Source organism: Bubalus kerabau, chromosome 3 (genome assembly GCF_029407905.1).
Source record: "Bubalus kerabau isolate K-KA32 ecotype Philippines breed swamp buffalo chromosome 3, PCC_UOA_SB_1v2, whole genome shotgun sequence".
Taxonomy (NCBI): Eukaryota; Metazoa; Chordata; class Mammalia; order Artiodactyla; family Bovidae; genus Bubalus; species Bubalus kerabau.
In genome coordinates, this window is record NC_073626.1 from 6,902,165 (window position 1) to 6,923,730 (window position 21,566).

Here is a 21,566-nt window from a genome sequence, read left to right on the forward strand (position 1 = left end):
CCTTCCTCTCTTACATGCCGGGTGGTATCCCGGTTCAGGGAGCCAGCAGGAGGATATCCTGCCCATAGATGGGCCCTTCCCGAATCACAGGTGACAAAGAAAATAAGCTGTCACGTGCTCTGGCCCAAGTGCTGGACCTCCCCTTCTTCAAAGGCGATGCCAATGCTCCAGTCTCTCCAGTGGTTTTCCACTTGAGCGTTCTCTGTGATTTAGGATAGGGTGCGGGAACCTGGTTCTTAATTATCAGGCACCCTTTGACCATATCAGCTCTTCCCTTCTCCGTGTCATGTTTCAAAGGGAAAAGTCCTTCGATAAACAGCATAAACATCCTTCTCCAAGTTCAGATGGTGCTTTTCCTTGCCTCCCTCAAAGTTCCCTTCTCTCTCTGTCCTAAACACCCTAAAAGATCTTTTTTTAGGTAGCTATTTATTTACCTCCTTGGCTGTGCCAGGTCTTAGTGGCGGCCCTTGGGATCTTTAGTTGTGGCTTGCGAACTCTTACTTGTGGCAGGTTGGATCTAGTTCCCTGACCAGGGATCGAACCGGGCCCCCTGCATTGAAAGTGCAGAAGAATCTTAGCCACTGGACCACCAGGGAAGTCCCGCTAAATATCCTAAATTAAAGTGTTTGTGTTAGAAAGACCCTGCATAGGCATATCGTGCTCCCTGAAACACCCACAAAAGGACTAAGACCATGAACATCACTAGGATCCTGTTCCTGAATGGTATCAGAAGACTAAAGGAGAACAGTTTAAGATGAGTGACTCTGTGAAAGTATATTCATTAAGGTAGGACTGAGTCGCATGTCCTCACACTGCTTTTTTTTTTTTTTTTCATGTTGTCTTTCTACTGAGACAATGAATTCCCTCTTGGTTTCCAACACTTAGGTTTGTTCCAACTGTGTTAGAATGAGAAATGGTGCTGGCCAGGCCAGAGAGAGTCCCAAGGAGGCTCGGTCTCACATCCTTCTTTGGGGGAGGCCAGAAAGAGTGGCTCTCATTCCACCCTGTGTGGCTGTGTACAGATGGATTATCTAGATTTCTACCTTCTGGCCACATTCTCAAAGAAAAGCCTTCAGGAGCACGCATTTCTCTGACTCATGCTGTAGAGCGTGGGGTTTAGGGTGAGCCTGAGGCCCTATCCTGTGCCCCCGGTATGAATTCTGGTTCATGCTGATGTTTCCCAACTTCTCCAGTCTTTGTTATCACTGCTATCCATCACCTGAAGAAAAGCCCCTCTTCCTTAGCTTTTTCTGGTTATTTCTTAGCATTATCTTTGGTTTGTCTGCCCCAGGGCGGAGTGCCAGAGACCGTTGAGATGTTTTAAGTCTTATGTGGTTGTTATCTGCAGCAGCCACTGCTGGTCACAGTCCCTTCCACAAGAAGCTCAGTTATCTTCTTGTCCCACCTTACAGTGGATCTAACGAAAACCTAAAACTAGACTTCCCTAGCGGTCCAGTGGTTAAGACCCTGCCTTACCGTGCAGGGGCCGTGGGTTCGATCCCTGATCTGGAAACCTGCACACCACAGCTAAAGAACCTGCGTGCCGCAGCCAAAAAAAAAAAATAGGCTTAGAATAGTTTGAGAGAAAAAGAAAAGGCAAAACTGTTCCACGCTTTGGCTTCAGCTCCTTTTTCCCCCGCTCCCTGTTCTTTTGGATTTTTGCTCATCATTCCTCTGACCTTTCTCATGCCATGAGGCTTTTCTTCCATAAGAATGTTTTCATTTGCCTTTTCCTCTTTCCATTTTGTATACTTTTTTTTTGAGCCCCTTTGTCAAATAGATTACCTCAACCTCAGAAATGACCACATTTCCTCATTTTTCAGTCCTAAAAATAGCATGTTTCTTACTTTGATTTATTTTGCTTTTTTGACTTTGAGTTTTATTTATACATGGACTTTCTTTGGGTGTGTGTTTTGACTCTTTGAGGTGCATGTGACAGAAATGCAACTCAAAGTTGCTTAAACAAACACAGCAGGACTTACCGGATCACGTCAATAGAACTGAGGTGTCCAAGGAGGGCCTCCAAGTAAAGCTAGACCAAGGCTCGGAACAGTGTATTTGGGACTCTAATACACCAGAGACCTCTCTGTAAGGTGACCAGTTGTCCCTGTGTGCCCAAGTCTGAGGAAGCATCTTGGGCATGGGACCTTCTGTGCTAAAGCCAGGAAAGTCCCAGTTTGGTCTGAGATGGTCACTCTGTCTCTGAGTTGACTTTTTAAAGTTCATGATGTCAGAGAGACTCAGAAGTAGCCCCAAGTGTTTGCTTCTCACAGCTGGCCCCCCTGGGAAAAAAGAAAGATTTTTATTCCTGGCAGTCCCAGCAGCAGCTCGGGGAGTCATCAGAGTAGCTGTGTAGCATAGATGTTGAGGCTGGACCTGGGAGCCAGACCAACTGCTCTGCCATTTACAAGGCATGTAACTGGACAAGTTACCTAAATGTGGGCGCCTAAGTTCCCCCATCTGTAAAATGGAGGAAATAATGATATTTACATCAGATCTGTGAGGCTTCAATGACTTTGGCCAGTGCTCAGCACATATTTTGAGTGTTCATTTTTTTATTGTTGTTACTGTTATTATTATCATATTCTTCACCTGTAATATAGATATTCATTCAATAAATTTACTTTATTGAAATATAGTTGGTTTACAATGTTGTATTAGTTTCAGGTATATAGCAAAGTGATTCACTTATACATACATATATATATATCCCTTTTCAGGTTATTTTCCCTTATAAGTTATTACAAAATATTGAGTATAGTTTCCTGTGCTATACAGCAGATCCTTATTGATTATCTATCGTTTTAGATATTTGTTTATTTGGCTGCCCTAGGCTTTAGTTGTGGCACATGGGATCTTTAGTATTGGCATGCAGAATCTAGCTTCCTGACCAGAGATCAAACCCTGGCCCCCTGCAAAGGTGCACGGAATCTTAGCCACTGGACCAGCAGGGGAGTCCTGGTTATCTATTTTATATATAGTAGTGTGTCTGTGGGCTTCCTTGGTGGCTCAGATGGGAAAGAATTTGTCTGCAATGCAGGAGACCTAGATTCAATCCCTGGGTTGGGAAGATCCCCTGGAAAAGGGAATGGCAACAACCCACTCCAGTATTCTTGCCTGGAGAATCCCATGGACAGAGGCGCCTGGTGGGCTACAGTCCCATGAGGTCGCAAAGAGTCGAATAAGACTGAGCGAAGACTGGAAGGGGGTGTGTCTGTGTTAATTCCAAACTCATAATTTATCCCTCCCCCCACCTTACTGAGCACTTGGAGACTGTGCTGAGTCTGAGATATAATAGTGAATAAGTATATTCTGGGCTTCCATGGTGGCTCAGATGGTAAAGAATCTCTCTGCAATGCAGAAAACCTGGGTTCTATCCCTGGGTCAGGAAGATTCCCAGGAGAAGGGACTCCTACCCTTCTTCCTACCCACTCCAGTGTTCTTACCTGGAGAATCCCACAGACAGAGGAGCCTGGTGGGCTATAGGCCATGGGGTCACAAAAGAGTCGGACACAACTGAGCGACTATCGCCTTCACTTTCAAGTATATAATAGTGAGTAACAGATAAGGCCCCTCCTTTCATGGAATATTCTAGAAGTAGGAGACAGACAATAAAAGGTAGACTGATAAGATAATTAGACACTCTAAGCCTGATGAAGGAAACGAGCGGGTTGACCCAGGAAGGGACCAACCTCTTGGTGGAAGCAGACGTGAACTGCAGCTCCAAAGTGAGGAGAGCTGTGGGAATGAGTAGGGGTTCCTGGCAGGGGGGTGAGGGCTTGCAGAGACCCCAAGGTGAGCACGGGTTCTACGTGTCCAGGAGCCAGAAAAGGAGCCAGTGTGGCTGGGCCCGAAGGACCGAGGGTGAGAGCTGGACCCAGCTTGACATGGGCGAGGCCCTAGTGTGAAGGTCACAGGGGGAACTTGACCTGGCAGCGCCCATTCATAGGGTTATTGCCAGCGGAGGCAGGGGCTTGGGTCCTGCCAGGGACCAAGTGAACGGTCCATGAGTGGGGTCTGGCTGTCGGCCTCCTTTCCAAGTCCAGTGCCATCACCCCCTCTCTGCTCGTCTCTCTCCGACAATAGTCTAACTTCCTTTCCTAACAACTTCCCCTGATGCCGTTCTCAGCCTGCTTTAATCCATCCTCCAAGATGGAATGACCTTGATAAAAGCACATCGGTCCTGTGACCATGTCTCTCTCCTTAGATGCTAGGCATGGATCCCCATTACCGAAGCATGACACCGCAGCCCTTCTGCTGGAAGGGCGCTCATTGCCGGGTGGCCCCCTTGACCTTCGAAGGGCTCAGCCTCCCTGCCTTGACTCTTGCCGGTCCCCTCCACCAGGAGGCTCTAGAAGGCTCTGCCTCCCTCTCCCTCCTCTGATTGGCCTGTGCTTTTCTTCAAAGATTCAGCTTAGAGTCACATTCTCTAGAGAGCCTTTCCTAATGCTCGCTCCGATGGACTCCATCCCCCTGTATCCCATGTATTGCGGTGCTGCGTCTGTGTTCCGAGAGGCCCTGGGAGACTGACCTGCGAGGGAAGAACCGGCACCTGCCAATTTCTTTTTTCCTTATTCCCTGTACAATGACTGGCAAACGAGCAATGGAGTCCTGGCTCCTCGGAGTCACTTAACTTTCGCAAACTCAACTAGATTCTCTCTCTCTCTGTCTCTCTCTCACACACACATGTACACACACACAGTGTATGTGAGTTTAAATGGTCATCCCTCCCTTGCCCACCATTCCACACAATGAGTCTAGGGTCCACAGGTGGATTCTGCTTATTCTCATGAGGGGGTCTTGGTTTTTGGGGCTCACCAACCTTAAAGAGACAATGTGATCTCATGACTCGGCTCCTCAGCTAAAGCCAAGCTCTCCATCTGGTGCTCGTAAGAAGTCACTCTCTGGACCCAGATTCAAGGGAGAATGTGCCGTGCTGGAATTATGGAGAGACTGTGGCTTCTTCCCAGGGCCTTCCTCCAGAGGAATTCTGACTGCACGCTGTCTTCCCCGTACCTGTCGACTTTGAAACCCAGCCTATCTGTGGTATTAGTGCCTTCTCTAAATGTTTGTTGAGTTTATTTATTGGCTAGGAATTGGCAAGGTCAGGGCCCAAATTCAGATCATCCTACTTCTAATTTAGGGTTCTGGCTCCGATCCTCAATGCATTGTATAGAATCGCTCTTTTCGAAAAGTTGTTCTTACTCCGAAAAGGCAGATAGAGAGATACAAGTGCCACGAAGAAATGATTGTCTGAAGCCAGCAGTCTTTGGACAATACTTTGTCACACAGAACTTTGAGCGATGGCTTCCACCTTAGGAAAAAGTTGCCATGTGTGTTAGAAGGCATTGCTTTTATAATTCCTCTTTGGAAACGTATTTAAGTGGATTCCATTCTTTTCATATTCTTGGTCACTGACTACTGAACTGAGACTTGGATAATAGTTGATTGAGAGCCACTGGTCTCAGTGAAATGTAGAACTGGGGAGAGTTTAGGTCTCAGTAAACATCCCCCGATAGTCTTCACCAGGTTTGCTTTTTGGCTCTTGCTGTTTCGTCTTCCTTGGTGACCTCCTTGGCCTCCAAGCTCAACCCCATTCTGTCCTGATGAATCATAAGTCTCCATTGTGTTCCCCAGGCCCTGTCTGCATTCCTCCCAGGCCTTTGGGTATCTATTCCCGAGGCGCCCGCTGGCCCTTACTCACACCTCCCCATTTTATTGCCTACTTCTCACAGCCCCCTTCTTGAGAACCCCAGGCACCGCCATCCTCCAAGTCAGCTGACTCTCTTCCAGCCCCTCAGCCCTGATCAGCACATTCCATATGCTCTGCCTGTGTCCAGTAAGCATCGCCATTGTGGGTCCATCATTACTGCTCTGACTCCAGCCTGTGGCGCCAACCTCTCGAGATAATCTTTAGACCCATCACTGTGGTGTCTCTGGCCCACAAGTCTCCCTCTTCAAGTCATTCTAACACTCCTGACATATTTTTCTTCGAAGAATAACTTCTCAATTCCAGAAGCCTCAATGACATTCAACAACAGCTTCCTGAATTATTCAATCCAATCATCTCAACATAGGACGTTGGATGTTGGACGTTTGCAAAGCCCTGTGGAACGCCACATCAGTGTCACTGATTAATTAATTACCAAGGCTGCCTTCCCTGAAAGGGACACTCCAGAAAAACCGTGCTTTGTGTTTCTGCCTTTGCTACTTTTCTTCCTCTTTCCTTGAGTCATCCTCTTTGATTTCTCCTGTTTGCATCATGGCCTGAATATGTCTAAATAGGCCTTGTCACATGGGAAGTGTTCATTGATTTTTAGTCTCAATTTTGTAAACCTCTGTTGTAACTCCTTTATATCATTCTATCGTTTTCTTTGCGCTGTAACTGTGAACATGGATATCATATTGCCCTGACAACTACTATCTCTTTGGGGTCTTTTATATTTTTGGCAGCTCAACATAGGGAGAATCCAGTGGAATAAGAACAAATATTTACTGAATTGAATCAAATGGAAATAACGTTTTATATGCCCATCAGTACTGCTGCCAACTCAGCTTCAAATCAGCCACCCTCTCTGTCACCACACACACACACAACACGCACACAGAGTCTAGATCCCTTTGCCAGATCTTACTGGGTCAGCTTCAGACCGATCTTCTAGCACATTCAGGTTTTCTGGGAATTTTCCTGAAGTCCTTCTTCCCCTGGTCAACAGCAACAGGCCTGTTCTCCCTCTCTCTGTTTTTCCAAAGCAGCCGGTTCGTCTTGGGAAGGCTGCTCAACACCAAGTTCTTCCTGGGGGCACCAGTTCAAGCCAGACTGTGCTCCAATCCATGGTCCACTATCTGTGAACTTAACCAGTGGGCACCTAAGTCTGCACCAAAGAAATACAAAGAGCAGACTAATAGCAGAAAACCCTACTTTAAAGACCAGATCTGGGTTTGTACAGGGCTGTTGCTTTGGGCAACAGTGATGGGTTACTGCTGTAACCCATCATCTGATGAAGAAAATGACCCTGCTAAGATTTGTAGGGATTTTTTTCCCCCCTTGGATCTTAGAGTGAACAAATCTGCAGTCTTAGAAAGCAATATCCAAAGCAGCAGTTATAGGGAATTTCATGTGTGGCATGGAGTGGTTAAAAACAAAAACCAAACCTACATACCAACAGTTATATTATTTTTCTAACCAACCATTTCTCCTTTTCTTTCATATGCATTACATTTATTTTCATCACTACATCATTATTGATTGTTTGACTTTAATCTGTTTAGATCAAGAATGATATGAAAGAATGCTGATTGAACTTAAGGTAAAGAAAGCAAACATTCTGAGCCTTTTTTTTTTTTTTTTTTTTGAGATGAACATGGATCATACCATTTAATGCAGACCCAAGGCCTTGCATTTTTTGGAGGTAGGGATTACTTCCATTACAGATTCTTTTCATGTAGATCATAAAAATACAATGCATTGTGATGACCCTAATTCAAAAATTACATGCTGCAGTCCATATTAACACTGACAGCTCCTCATAGAGAAAAAGAAAATTAAATTTTCTTGGCCTAACTAACCAGTTCTTAATGTGATTTCTCAATGCCTGTCTTTCATGCTCTCACCTGAACAGTATGTGACATTGTTTCTTGACCTGCTTTAGACAAAGCCATGAGTAGAAGGTTTTTTCCAAATGTTGTGCTAAGTCACTTCAGTTGTGTCCGAGTTTTTGTGACCCTATGGACTATAGCCCGCCAGACTCCTCTGTCCATGGGATTTCCCAAGTAAGAATACTGGAGTAGAATTTCCTCCTCCAGGGAATCTTCCCAACCCAGGAATTGAACCTGAGTCTCCTGTGTCTCTTACATTGGCAGGCAGATTCTTTACCACTAGCGCCACCTGGGGACAGGCTCAGATAGTTGTGGCACATGGGCTTAGTAAGGCAATGGCAACCCACTCTAGTACTCTTGCCTGGAAAATCCTATGGACGGAGGGGCCTGGTAGGCTGCAGGCCATGGGGTCGCTAGGAGTCGGACGCGACTGAGCGACTTCACTTTCACTTTTCACTTTCATGCATTGGAGAAGGAAATGGCAACCCACTCCAGTGTTCTTGCCTAGAGAATCCCAGGGACGGAGAGCCTGGTGGGCTGCTGTCTATGGGGTCGCACAAAGTCGGATACGACTGAAGCGACTTAGCAGCAGCAGCAGGCATGTGGAATCTTCTGGGACCCTGCATCGGCAGGCCGATTCTTAGCCACTGTACCTCCAGGGAAGTCCTAAGTGTATTCTTTCTGGTTCGCTCTTACTATGCATCACTCTGTGCTCGAGCCACAGTGGCTTGACGATACGTATGGGAGGTCACATAGTTTTTCTGCACTGTAGTTTGCAAACTTTTGATGGTCTGCATGCGCCTCTCACCCAGACCAATGATTTCAACATTTCCTCTCCCTCAATCACTTCAGTTCAGTCGCTCAGTTGTGTCCGACTCTGTGACCCCAGGGACTGCAGCATGCCTGGCTTCCCTGCCCATCACCACCTCCCGGAGCTTGCTCAAACTCATGTCCATCGAGTCGGTGATGCCATCCAACTGTCTCATCCTCTGTCATCCCCTTCTCCTACCTTCAGTCTTTCCCAGCATCAGGGTCTTTTCCAATAAGTCAGCTCTTTGCATCAGGTGGCCAAAGTATTGGAGCTTCAGCTTCAGCGTCAGTCCTTCCAATGAATATTCAGGACTGATCTCCTTTAGGATGGACTAGTTTGATCTCCCTCCATACTGATCAGTTGTTGAACATTCTCTGTTTGATATATCATTCATCAGTGCAGGCTTAGGACCGATGATATCTAGGATAGCAAAGATGTTTTTGTTTGCCCAGGACTTTCTCACTTTTAGCACACACAAAAAAAATCCCTTGTGCTGGGAAATTCCTTAGTCCTGGGCAAACTGGACAGTTGGTTATCCTAAGTACTGCCCTTACACAATCCCTCTCGTCTTTCTGATGCCCAAGGCATCTTGGGACTGAGAATTAGTGCCCTAGATGTTTATGTTCCACTGATCATTTACTGGGTGGGGGCAGGGGGAAGAAAGGTAACCAAAACTACTCCGTTACATAGGTTACAATACATTTAAGACACACTGAAGGGTAGTAACCCAAACTACAACATCAGCCCTCAGAGCCCTAACCAAGGAGACCAGGGCTGAGCCCACCCTGCTTATAACAATTTTCCCTGTTTTTGAGGAGAAAAAATCGAGTTCAAGGATATCCTTTAAAAGGATGGATTGATAAATAGAAAATTTGAATGGAAAACCGTTTTAGGGCTTCCCTGGTGTCTCAGTAGTAAAGAATCCACCTGCCAGTGCAGGAGACACGGGTTTGATCCCTGATCAGGGGAGATCCCACATGCTGCAGATCAACTAAGCCTTGTGCGCCATGGCTACTGAGCCTTTGCTCTAGAGCCCGGGAGCCACAGCTACTGAAGTCCGCACACCCTGGAGCCGGTGCTCTGCAGCCAGAGACGCCACCGCAATGAGAAGCCTGCACACCGCAATTGGAGACTAGACCCCGCGCGCCGCAGCTAGAGAAAGCCCGAGCAGCAGTGAAGACCCGGCACAGCCAAAAATAAATAAATACATAAAATTATGTTTAAAAAAAGAAAACCACTTTAACCAGTGGGAGAACCAAGGGTGAGGATTTTCTTCTATTGAATTCAGACACAGGACATATCCCAAAGGCAAATTTTATCCAGCTTTCATTTCTAGGAAAGCAGAAGAAACATCTGCTTGTGGGGATTCAGCCAAGCCACTCTGGCCCGACAAGCAGTCTAAACTCAAGTAAGCGACAGGTTCTGTGGGAAAGAGGCTAGTTCGATAGTGGGTTCAATAAACTGAAAGAGAGGCAAGAATTTAATAGGGCTATTAAAGCTAGAAGTTGGAGGAAGCCACTGGCTACCCCTATTTTAAGACGGTTTTGTTTTCATTTATTCGAAAATGTTTAGAAGAAAAAGCGTCTTCAAGATACAGATTATTGGTAGCAGCTGAATGATAAGATATTATCTCTTAGTAGAAATATCTCCTTGCAACTTCAACATTCAAAAATATGGGGGTGGAGGAGTTTGGTGGATGAGAAGGGTACCAGAAGTATGTCCAGATTTGAACAGAGGCGAAGTCTTCTCATGAATTTTTTTTCTCAGAGCAGACACTTAGAAACAGAGAAAAGTTGCATAGAAAGACAAATAGTCACCAATTCTGTCCCTTGAGATTTAGTGGAATTGAGCCAAAGATCAAATATGTGTGAGTTCGGTTTTTGCTTTTGGTTTGGCTTGGAAAACTGGAATTAAATCTAGGCAACTAACCACAAGAGGGAAAGAAATTGGCTGCCCCAAAGAGGTTACCAGGGAAGTAGAAAAAAAGTAATGTGATCTTAGAAGAATAAGGGTAAGCTGGAGTGATGTTATGTGGAATAGTATAGAAGAATATAGGAGCCTTCCAAGCCAGATTGACCTTCATAGACTTCCTATGATTCCTTTTTGAATATTTGGCATCTAAGGTACAGTGATCCCAAGAAACTCTCTGAGGGTCATATTGTAAACTGCTGAACCAGATTTAAACCCTGCTCCAGAGCCTGGGTCTTCACCAGCATGCTGTGTCAGAACCTTTTACAGGCTGCACCAGCCCGCTCGGTGTCTAAGTAGAGGCTGCAACTGGGGGACTTCCCTGGTGGTCCAGGGGCTAAGACTGTGAGCTTCCAACGCAAGGGGCCTGGGTTCAATCCCTGGTCAGGGAACTAGATCCTTCATGCAATAACTAACACCCAGTGCAGCCAAATAAATGAAGAAAAAAGAGAGAAAGAGGGTCTGCAATTAGGAATAAAGAGCAGTTCCCTCACTGTGGGATGCAGGAGAGGGCTGCAGAGGCTGGCTCTGCCTGTGATGACCACGGCCTTTATGGCGCCCACCTGTCCTTTGGGGTCTTTTAGGGCTTCCCAGGTGGTGCTAGTGGTAAAGGATCCGCCTGCCAATGCTAGAGACATGGGTTCGATGCCTGGTGGGGAAGAAACGCTGGAAGAGGAAATGGCAACCCCCTCCAGTATTCTTGCCTGGAGAATCCCCATGGGCCGAGGAACCTGGCAGGCTATAGTTCATGCAGTGGTAAAGAGTTGGACATGACTGAGCGACTAAGCAAAGATGAAGAATGGCTCGTCAAGCCCCGCAGCTCTGCCTCATGAGAGGTATCGGAAGGTGGATGGGCGCTTCAGGCTCTGTGTGAACCACGTTTGGCAACAGAGAGAGATGCTATAAGATGTGTTGAGTATACCTTCTGTGCAGGGTATCACTCTAAGCTCTTTTTATGTACTAAGCTGTTAAGATCCTTTGGAACGCTGTGAGGTCAGTGTTCCTAGTATCTCCGTTTTATGGAAGAAAGGAGACAGGCATATAGGCCCAGTGTACTTTAACCCTGATGGGGCATGTTGGGCATTCAGGCAGGTACAAGAATGACCAACAGGACCCTTTTTCCTCATTTCTCATTTCTTCATCTGGAAAGTAATTATGAAGACTCTGATATTACAAAATACAGGCCTGGAGGAACTTGATTATGATCTGGAAAAGAAATGAGCCAAGAACATACAACCTGTGGGCTAAATCTGACCTATTTTTATACTGACTACAAGCTAAGAATGATTTTGCATTTTTAAAGGGTTGTAAAATAAATTTTAAAAACCTATTTTATGACTTGAAAATAATATGAAATGGAGATGTCAGTGTCCATGGATAAAGTTTTGGCAGGACACAGACACATGCTGTTGTGGCTGCTTTCAGAACACAGTCTAGAGTTGACTGGTTGCCTCAGAAGCCCAACAGCTCACAAGCCTAAAATGCTTACTATCTGGCCCTTCACAGAAAAAGTACTGACTTCTGCTATAGAAGCCTGTGACAGACAAGTTTTGGCAGATTTGTGAGTTTCCTGGGTAATTTAGAACCTGCCCTTTTGTGTGCAAAACGGTTAAACTAAAAAAAAAAACCTAATTTGAATAAGCATATTTCAGAAATGCCTTTTTAAATAGACTATGCAAAATATATGTACAAGAATATATTAATGTATTTATATTTCACTAAATGTTAGTACTCTGCTTGTTTTCAACCCCAAACTGCTAGGTTTGTTGGCCTGCACAGTTTTCAAGCCTTTTCATTAACTGATTTGATAATTTTATTTATTTTTAAACATTTATTTATTTATTTGGCTGCCTTGGGTCTTCATTGTGGCCTCAGAGATCTTGGTTGCATCAAGCAGATCTTTATGGCACATGGACTCTCTCGGTGCTTCACGCAGGCTCAGTAGCCCGTGGTAGCTGTGGTACTCGGGCTTAGTTGCTCTGCAGCATGTGGGATCTTAGTTCCCTAACCAGGAATCAAACCCACATCCCCTGCATTGCAAGCCAGAGTCTTAACCACTGAACCACGAGGGAATTCCATTATTTGATCATTTTAAATACTGTACAAATGCCAGTCATTCTTTAATCGAATGATCTTGAAATGTTTGTGGAGTTTTTCTTTCTTTTTAAATTGAAATTCAATTTTGCAATATTGCATTAATATCAAGTGTACACCAATGTGACTCAGTTATATATGTGTCATATATATATTCATAATTTTATTTTTCAGGTTGTTTTCCATTATAGGTTATTACAAGGCATTGAATATAGTCCCCTGTGCTACACAGTACATCCTTGCTGTTTATCTGTTTTATATATAGCAGTGTGTACCTATTAATCCTTATTTATCTCTTTCCTTTTCCCTTTGGTAACCGTAAGTTTGTTTGCTATGTCCATGAGTCTGTTTCTGTTTTGTATATAGATTCACTGTATTAATTTTTAGATCCACAGGTAAATGATATGTTTGTCTGCCTTACTTCACTTAGTATGATATTCTCCAAGTCTATTCATGGTGCTGCAAATGGTCGTATTTTGCCCTTTTTCATGGCTGAGTAATATTCCATTGTATTCCTAAACCAGTCATCTGTTGACGGCTATTCAGTTGCTTTTGTTCCTTCACTATTGTAAGTAGTGCTGCCGTGAACATTGGGGTGCATGTATCTTTTTCGTATTTGTCTTCATTTTTTCTGGATATATGCTCAGGAGTGGGGTTACTGGGTCATATGGTACCTCTATTTGTAGTTTTTTATGGAAACTTTTGGAGTTTTTCTTGAACCTACTTCACTCTGAGTCTATCACCTATTGCTGACCAAAGGATGCCCAGTCTAACTGTTCTACATCCCTTCTTACCTGTTTAGTTCTAAGAAAGTGTGTTAGGATTGTGTCTAAACTAAGAGTGAATAAACTAAGCCTCAAGAGAGATTCAAATACATGAGCTCTGATGCTTAAACCAAAGGTGAAAGATGGCATTGTGGGGGCTGATGCCATCTTCAGGGTGCTTGTGTGTACGTTCACTTGGGTCTTAAAAAGTTGTTAATTACTTGATAACATTAAAAGAGTTCGGACTGTTTTTAATATAAAATTCAGATTTCTCCCTCCTCTTAAAACATTTGCAGAGCTGGCAGCGTTGGCCCCATGACCCTACATGTTACTCTGCTGGCTGTGAAGGTGGTTCTTGTTCAGTCTCGAAGTCGTTCCCAACCCTTTGCAACACCACGGAATGCAGCACGCCAGCCTTCCCTGTCCTTCAGTGTCTCCTGGAGTTTGCTCAAATTCACATCCGTTGAGTCAGTGACTATGCCATCCAATCATCTCATCCTCTGCTGCCCCCTTCTCCTCTTGCCCTCAATCTTTCCCAGCATCAGGATCTTTTCCAGTAAGTTGGCTCATCACATCAGATGGCCAAAGTACTGGAGCTTCAGCTTCAGCATCAGTCCTTCCAGTGAAAATGCAGGACTGATTTCCTTTAGGATTGATCTCCTTGCTGTCCAGGGGACTCTCAAGGGTCTTCTCCAGAACAGTTTGAAAGCTGTAGGTGGGGCAAGAACTAACGACTCTACCACCATCCCCACCTTCTTTCAGCCTCCCCGAGACCACGGCCAAGTGTTAGCTGCCACTCAGGAATTCACTAGCCCCGTTTTTCTTGCCCTTCACCAGCTTTACCTACTTTTTTTTTAAACTTTTTTCACTTACCTGTCTGTACACATTCAGGTGTATGAATCCAGCCTATGATGTTTGATCTTTATTTTGGTTGCCAGGAGACCTTTTCAGGTTTACTTTCTGGGTTTCGATGTGGTTGAAGTGTTTGAGGTTGTCAGAATGACACAGCTCAAGCCTTGGGTGGGAAGCAGGATGGTGTGACCTTGGTGGACATGAGAGCACCCAACAAAAAACAAACAAAAAAAACCATTGCCTTGATGCAGTAGCCAGTACTTGTCCTGAAAAAAAGCAGGAGAGCTATAAGGACTTGAGAACAGATCAGGCCCAGGCTGTGATCCTGCCCAAGCAAGAAGGCATTCATGTTTTACCTCTGAGAGCCCAGCTGGGGTGGACACACAGCTCAAATGAGGTTAACGAGAACTGAAGCTGTTGGGGGAAGCACACTGAAACCGCCCACCCTGGCCAGGCACCATAGCAATTATTTGCATGAGTTATTTTACAACAGGAGGTCTTGGTAAGGAGCACGGAACTAACAAGCCACCGCCCTCCCGAAGAGTTCAGGAAGGGTCAAAAGGAGACGCCATGTGTCCTAACACCTCCCAGAATCCTTCTCGCTGGCGTCCATCTTGGCTGAGCAATGTGTGCGCCACCAGGAAGGACCCTGAGTCAGAATGATTGGCCAAAAACAACCTGGAAACTAATGCCATCACCATAAAACCCAAGACTGTGAGCCACGTGGCAGAGCAGTTGTCCTCTGTCCCCTTGCCCTGGTGCTCTCCACCCAGGCACCCCTTCCCAACAGTCTCTTCCTTTGTTCAGCACATGTGTCTCCTCAGACAATACATCTCCAAGTGGTAGACAAGAGCCCACTCTCAGGCCCTGGAAGGGCTCCCCCTTCCTGCAACAGAGCCCTGCCTAGCCTTTTTTGTTTTGGTGTTTGAGCAGATCTCACTATGTGTCATCAGTGGCTATCTCCTTGTGCTTGCTGTCTCCTTGATTGTGACCATAAACATATCCTGCGGGCAGAGAGAGGCAGGGAGTGATACAGAATGTCCACCTGACAACAGTTTTCAATATGTTAAGCCAACCAGAGGGAAGAGAGCAGATATCCTGTCCTGGTTGCACGTTATTAGCTTAGCCTGTCCAATTATTTGCTGGAAGAAAATGCCTGCTCCGTTGCCTCAGATACCAGGCAAAAGAAACCTACTGCTGGGCCAACCATTACAAAAGGCACCACACTCTAATCTCTGGCTGTTCCTCTGCTGCTCCTGCTGCTAAGTTGCTTGAGTTGTGTCCAACTCTGTGCCACCCTATGGACAGCAGCCCACCAGGCTCCTCTGTCCACAGGATTCTCCAGGCAAGATTACTGGAGTGGGTTGCCATTTCCTTCTCCGGCTTTTCCTCTAACTCCTTGTAAAGGACAGACTGTAGAACAGGGTTTTGGATCCTGTTATTTTGAACTGTTAGTCACATTGCACCCCCTTCTTATCTGCAAACTGCTTTGATAAATCATGATTAAAGATTTGTTGAGTTTGTTTTGCCTTGGCATTGGACCAGAGCTCCATGTTGTAGGATGGAGGATCAAGGCAAAGAGAGGGGGAAAACCAACTGAACCTACAATTGTTCCCGGTGAATTTCTTGCCTCATCCAGAAAGAATTCAAAGATGAAGTGATAGGTAAAAAGTGGACTTATTTAGAGATAAATACACCATAGGCAGAGTGTCAGATCAGTTGCTCAGTCGTGTCTGACTCTTTGCGACCCCATGAACGGCAGCACACCAGGCCTCCCTGTCCATCACCAACTCCTGGAGTTCACTCAGACTCACGTCCATTGAGTCAGTGATGCCATCCAGCCATCTCATCCTCTGCCGTCCCCTTTTCCTCCTGCCCGTAATCCCTCCCAGCATCAGAGTCTTTTCCAATGAGTCAACTCTTCGCATGAGGTGGCCAAAGTACTGGAGTTTCAGCTTTAGCATCAGTCCTTCCAAAGAAATCCCAGGGCTGATCTCCTTTAGAATGGACTGGTTGGATCTCCTTGCAGTCCAAGGGACTCTCAAGAGTCTTCTTCAACACCACAGTTCAAAAGCATCAATTCTTTGGCGCTCAGCTTTCTTCATAGTCCAACTCTCACATCCATACATGACCACAGGAAAAACCATAGCCTTGACTAGACAGACCTTTGTTGGCAAAGTAATGTCTCTGCTTTTTAATGTGCTATCTAGCTTGGTCATAACTTTCCTTCCAAGGAGTAAGCGTCTTTTAATTTCATGGCTGCAGTCACCATCTGCAGTGATTTTGGAGCCCAAAAAAATAAAGTCTGACACTGTTTCCACTGTTTCCCCATCTATTTTCCATGAAGTGATGGGACCGGATGCCATGATCTTCGTTTTCTGAATGTTGAGCTTTAAGCCAACCTTTTCACTCTTCTCTTTCACTTTCATCAAGAGGCTTTTTAGTTCCTCTTCACTTTCTGCCATAAGGGTGGTGTCATCTGCATATCTGAGGTGATTGATATTTCTCCCAGCAATCTTGATTCCAGCTTGGGCTTCTTCCAGCCCAGCATTTCTCATGATGTACTTTGCATATAAGTTAAATAAGCAGGGTGACAGTATACATCCATGATGTACTCCTTTTCCTATTTGGAACTTGTTGTTCCATGTCCAGTTCTAACTATTACTTCTTGACCTGCATATAGGTTTCTCAAGAGGCAGGTCAGGTGGTCTGGTATTCCCATCTCTTTCAGAATTTTCCACAGTTTATTGTGATCCACACAGTCAAAGGCTTTGGCATAGTCAATAAAGCAGACATAGATGTTTTTCTGGAACTCTCTTGCTTTTTCAGTGATCCAGCAGATGTTGGCAATTTGATCTCTGGTTCCTCTGCCTTTTCTAAAACCAGCTTGAACATCTGGAAGTTCACGGCTCACGTATTGCTGAAGCCTGGCTTGGAGAATTTTGAGCATTACTTTACTAGCGTGTAAGATGAGTGCAATTGTGCAGTAGTTTGAGCATTCTTTGGCATTGCCTTTCTTTGGGATTGGAATGAAAACTGACCTTTTCCAGTCCTGTGACCACTGCTGAGTTTTCCAAATTTGTTGGCATAGTGAGTGCAGCACTTTCACAGCATCATCTTTTAGGTTTGAAATAGCTCAGCCTTCCCTTAGTCCTGCCATTGTTCTTTGAAGAAAAGGGTGTGTCTCTAACAAGAAGTAAGAATGAAGGAATATTAAGATGTGAAAGCAGACCATTCAGTACTTTCCTTCATACACCCACATTTCTTCTGTCCCCAGTCTCAGGGTAAAGGGAGATTTCAGTGGGGGAAAAAATAGTGAAAAACATTTAACCTTCACTCTTTTGGAGTGGCAATAAGTCAAACCATTTGAAAGCTCTAAAAAGGTAAATGTTTTTCATTTCCATTACTGAGAACAGAAGTCAAAATATCAGTTCCTTAACAGGGTCAGAAATGTTGAATATTTTTCAAAAAGCAAACAAAAGCAACAAGAATTGCTAATGCTTATTGAACATAAACAAACAGATACATAAACCCTAGATGAGAGCTATCTCACTCACTGTTGTTAAGAACCATGTGAAATAGGAAGTACTGTTATTTCCATCTGGAAAACAAAGAACCTGATGCTTAGAGAGGTTAAGTGTAACTCCACCCAGCTCATACAGCCAGTCACTGAACAGCTGGGATTTGACAATGATTAGACTGGCTTCGCCTTTTAGGCCAGGGAGCTGCAGAATTAAGACTTTGGATTCTATCCAGCTGCATAACTTTGGGAAAAATATTTTTGTTAGCCTTAATCTCCTGGTCTGTAAAATATAGAATTGTGTTGGGTGATCTTGAAGATTCCTGCCAGCTTTTTGGGTCTCTCTCCAAGTCAATATGCATCAAGTTGACTGAAAAAAAAATGGCACAACCTAAAAGTTGAGAATTATGTGTGTGTGATTCTTTTTAAAGAACACTAATTTATTTATGTATTTATTTATTTGGCTGTGTGGGTCTCAGTTGCAGCACTCAGGTTCCAGAGCATGGGGTTCAGTGGTTGTGGCCAGGGGGCTTAGTTGCTTTAACCAGGAGGGATCTTAGTTCCCCGACCAGGGATAGAAGCTGAGCAAGTCCCTTGCACTACAAAGTGGATTCTTAACCTCTGGACCAGCGGGAAGCCCTGAGACTTCTTTTATTGGGCAGACATTCTGAGGACTTCAAGCCTGGCATTGCTCTGAAGAGATAAAGGAGGAGCCAGGATACATAGAAGTTTTTTTATCACAAAGACCAGGTAGTAGGCACCTCAAAAGATGACTGTTAATGAAAGAAAACCAGACATCTCAGGTTAATGAATTTAGCACTTTTCTATTTCTGGAAAGATGCAAGAGTCCGGGCTCAGTGAAATCACCCTTTGATATGCCCGTCAGCTCTCCATGACCAGTATCCGGTGCTTTGTCATCCCCAGCCTCCTGACTGCAGCGACTGATGGTGGCTTAATGGCAGGCATCCTGTGTTTCCATCCTGAGTCCCCTCAGGACTCACCCCCCATGTGTGGGGAAAGAGGGAGAGGCGGCGCCTGTCATTTGATGGCGGAAACATCCTTTGTTGACTGAGATGGCAGGTGACATTTTTCATTCTCAGTCACATCCAGGCCACTGTTGCCATTCATCAGTCCAGCAAACCATAGGCACCTGAGGGGTGGGGTGGGAGGGGAGGGGGACGGGTAGAGCGTGGGATTACAGACACGTCTTCCTAACAGAAGCAGCTGCTCAGCTCCCATGTCACGCCGAGACAGGCAAGATTGTTGAGTGACTGCAGAAGGGAGGTGGGAGCAGGGCCGCTTTCAGCTCCCGTGGCTGCCAGAGTTAATCTCTTAGTTGGCTCAGTAACTTTCCCCCAGAAGCATCCTTACCACCTGCCTTGAACGCACTCCACATTTGCTGAGTGCTGGAGGCACCTGGCTCAGGTGAGCTATGAGAAGGCATCTGTCATGTGACCAGACCTGCTGAGCTGCTGTCCCTGGCTTCCCTGAACTGCACTGAAGGAGACTTCCAGAAATTTTGCCTCAGTCCTGAAGCCTTTGTTCTCTCTTCAGAGTTAGGAAGTAGGAGAGGGGCTGGGTGGAGAGGCGACTCTTCGGAGCTTTCTGAAGTGACCTACAGCCTGAGGAAGTCAGGCTGTTAAAGAGACCCAGTGGCTACCACACGTGCTAGATAATACTGTGTCAACAGCTCCAGTTATCTAAAGCTCTGTGTGAAATGGGAACCAACCTTTGCTCTCTGGGAACAAGCTATCACCTTTCTCCCAGGCAGGCGGAACTAAAGTGCGTTTCATTTATGCCTCCACACCGACTCTTGAATATCAAGTCACTCCTAGCTTCCTTCTGCCCTCATCCTCTGCCCTCCTTGAAAGTGTAATTCATTTTTTCCTTTACCCATGGGCATATATATGCTACGTAACATCATCAGAAACTATCTGATTTAATTCAGGGAACACCTACCTTGCCATCTAATCTTCTACTTAGGCATGTTGCAAGGGTTTTTTTTCTTATCTGTGTCTGTCTTATATGCCCAGAGGTAGAGATAACACTGAAATGAAATAAAGTGGCAGAGACCCAGAAAGAGAAATAAACCCGAGGAGGAGAAGTCCACAGGCAGCGGTTTTCAAGGACTGCTAGCAGCTTGGTGGGGTGAGCCAGAAAAAGGAGAACCACTTAACTTGAAAAGGAAGAGGAAAGCGTGAGAAGGGAGATCAGGCCACATAAAGTGGATGGAGGGAGGTGGAGTGAAGCCCAGGAAACAGCCCAGGTGAAGCAAGCCGGCACTCCAGACTGAACGCAGTTTGCTAAGATCCACTGGCGTCTTGTGTGCAAATGAGAAGGGCTTCCCGGAGCTGCCCTGAGCCAGGTGCCTTCTGCCAGCAGCCGGGTGGCACCACGGAGGCCAGAAGCCCAGGGCGCTTTAAGAAGCATCTCTGGCCGTTGCCAGGAGAGGATGGACAGCACCCAGAAGCAGAGAGTAAATGAGGATTAAAGGACCTGGCAGAAGGAAGCCCGCTTGAGAAGCTATTGAAATTCCAAGATTGGCAAAAGAAGTCAGTTCCACCTCTTCACTCTTGTTTCAGGAACCGATTGTTTCTCAGTCTTTCGAGAGAGATTTCTTCCCCAGGGAAGTGAAAATAATGAACTTCTGGAAGTATTGGTTTTTTACTTTTATGGGAGTCAGTGTGGTTATTTTTATGATCTTTTACAGTGGTCAGTTAAGCCAACCGAGAAGTCACAGGAATAGTTCCGTTGAAAGGGACTTGGAGATACACGCCTGTAAGAATGCCTTAGATGAGAAGTCAACCTTTTTGTGGGAAAAGACATTGATGTCCCCTGTGGGAAGTGTCCCTTGCAAGGACTACCTGATCCAGAATCACTATATCACAAGGCCTTTGTCGAAAGAAGAAGCCGAGTTCCCTTTGGCATATGTCATGGTCATCCATAAGGACTTTAATACTTTTGAAAGACTCTTCAGGGCCGTCTACATGCCCCAGAACGTCTACTGCGTTCACGTGGATGAGAAAGCCACAATTCACTTTAAGAAGTCTGTATGGCAGCTGCTGAGTTGCTTCAAGAATGCTTTTCTTGCTTCAAAGATGGAGCCTGTGGTCTACGCAGGAATTTCCAGGCTCCAGGCTGACCTGAACTGCCTGGAAGACCTTTTAGCTTCTGAAGTTCCATGGAAATACTCCATCAACACCTGCGGGCAAGATTTCCCCCTGAAAACCAACAGGGAGATCGTTCAGCATCTCAAAGGATTTAAAGGGAAAAACATCACCCCCGGGGTGCTGCCTCCTGACCATGCAGTAAAGCGGACTCGATATGTCTACCAGGAGCACTTGGGCAGAGGTGGCTCTTTTGTGAAAAATACCGGTATTTTGAAAACCTCACCTCCCCACCAGTTGACCATCTACTTTGGCACTGCCTACGTGGCCCTCACCAGAGAGTTTGTGAAGTTTGTCTTCCAAGACCGAAGGGCCATTGATTTGCTCCAGTGGTCCAAAGATACCTATTCTCCCGATGAACATTTCTGGGTGACTCTTAATAGGATCCCAGGTGGGTATGAACTTCCATTCCTGTTTTTTTTTTTTGCTTGTCCATAGATTGAGTTGGCTAACATTCAGCTCTTCTTTGAAATTATTTGGGAAAAATAAATAAATGCCTGGAAAGCGATTAGTCAGCTTGCTTTTTAGTGGCCGCTCTACTGTCTTTTTCGGAGAAGGCAATGGCACCCCACTCCAGTACTCTTGCCTGGAAAATCTCATGGAGGGAGGAGCCTGGTGGGCTGCAGTCCATGGGGTTGCTAAGAGTCAGACACGACTGAGAGACTTCACTTTCACTTTTCACTTTCATGCATTGGAGAAGGAAATGGCAACCCACTCCAGTGTTCTTGCCTGGAGAATCCCAGGGACGGGGGAGCCTGGTGGGCTGCCGTCTATGGGGTCGCACAGGGTCG

At 45.5% G+C, this 21,566-nt stretch overlaps 2 protein-coding genes across 4 annotated transcripts in view; both read left to right on the plus strand.

Annotated features, from left to right (window-relative positions):
• The window catches only part of PAK1IP1 (PAK1 interacting protein 1), a 228,748-nt gene that overhangs the window by 137,486 nt on the left and 69,696 nt on the right, over nucleotides 1-21,566 (plus strand). The window lies entirely within an intron of this gene.
• LOC129645415 (N-acetyllactosaminide beta-1,6-N-acetylglucosaminyl-transferase-like) overlaps nucleotides 1-21,566 on the plus strand; it is a 93,295-nt gene that overhangs the window by 34,514 nt on the left and 37,215 nt on the right. The window contains exon 1 of one of the 2 annotated variants that reach the window (XM_055570572.1): nucleotides 19,542-21,166. The exons of the other annotated variant lie outside the window; for it this stretch is intronic. Within the exon in view, the coding sequence (XP_055426547.1) occupies nucleotides 20,248-21,166 (919 nt within the window). The 5' untranslated portion in view covers nucleotides 19,542-20,247. Of the gene's footprint in view, nucleotides 1-19,541; nucleotides 21,167-21,566 lie in introns of those variants that run through there. 2 annotated transcript variants of the gene reach the window in all.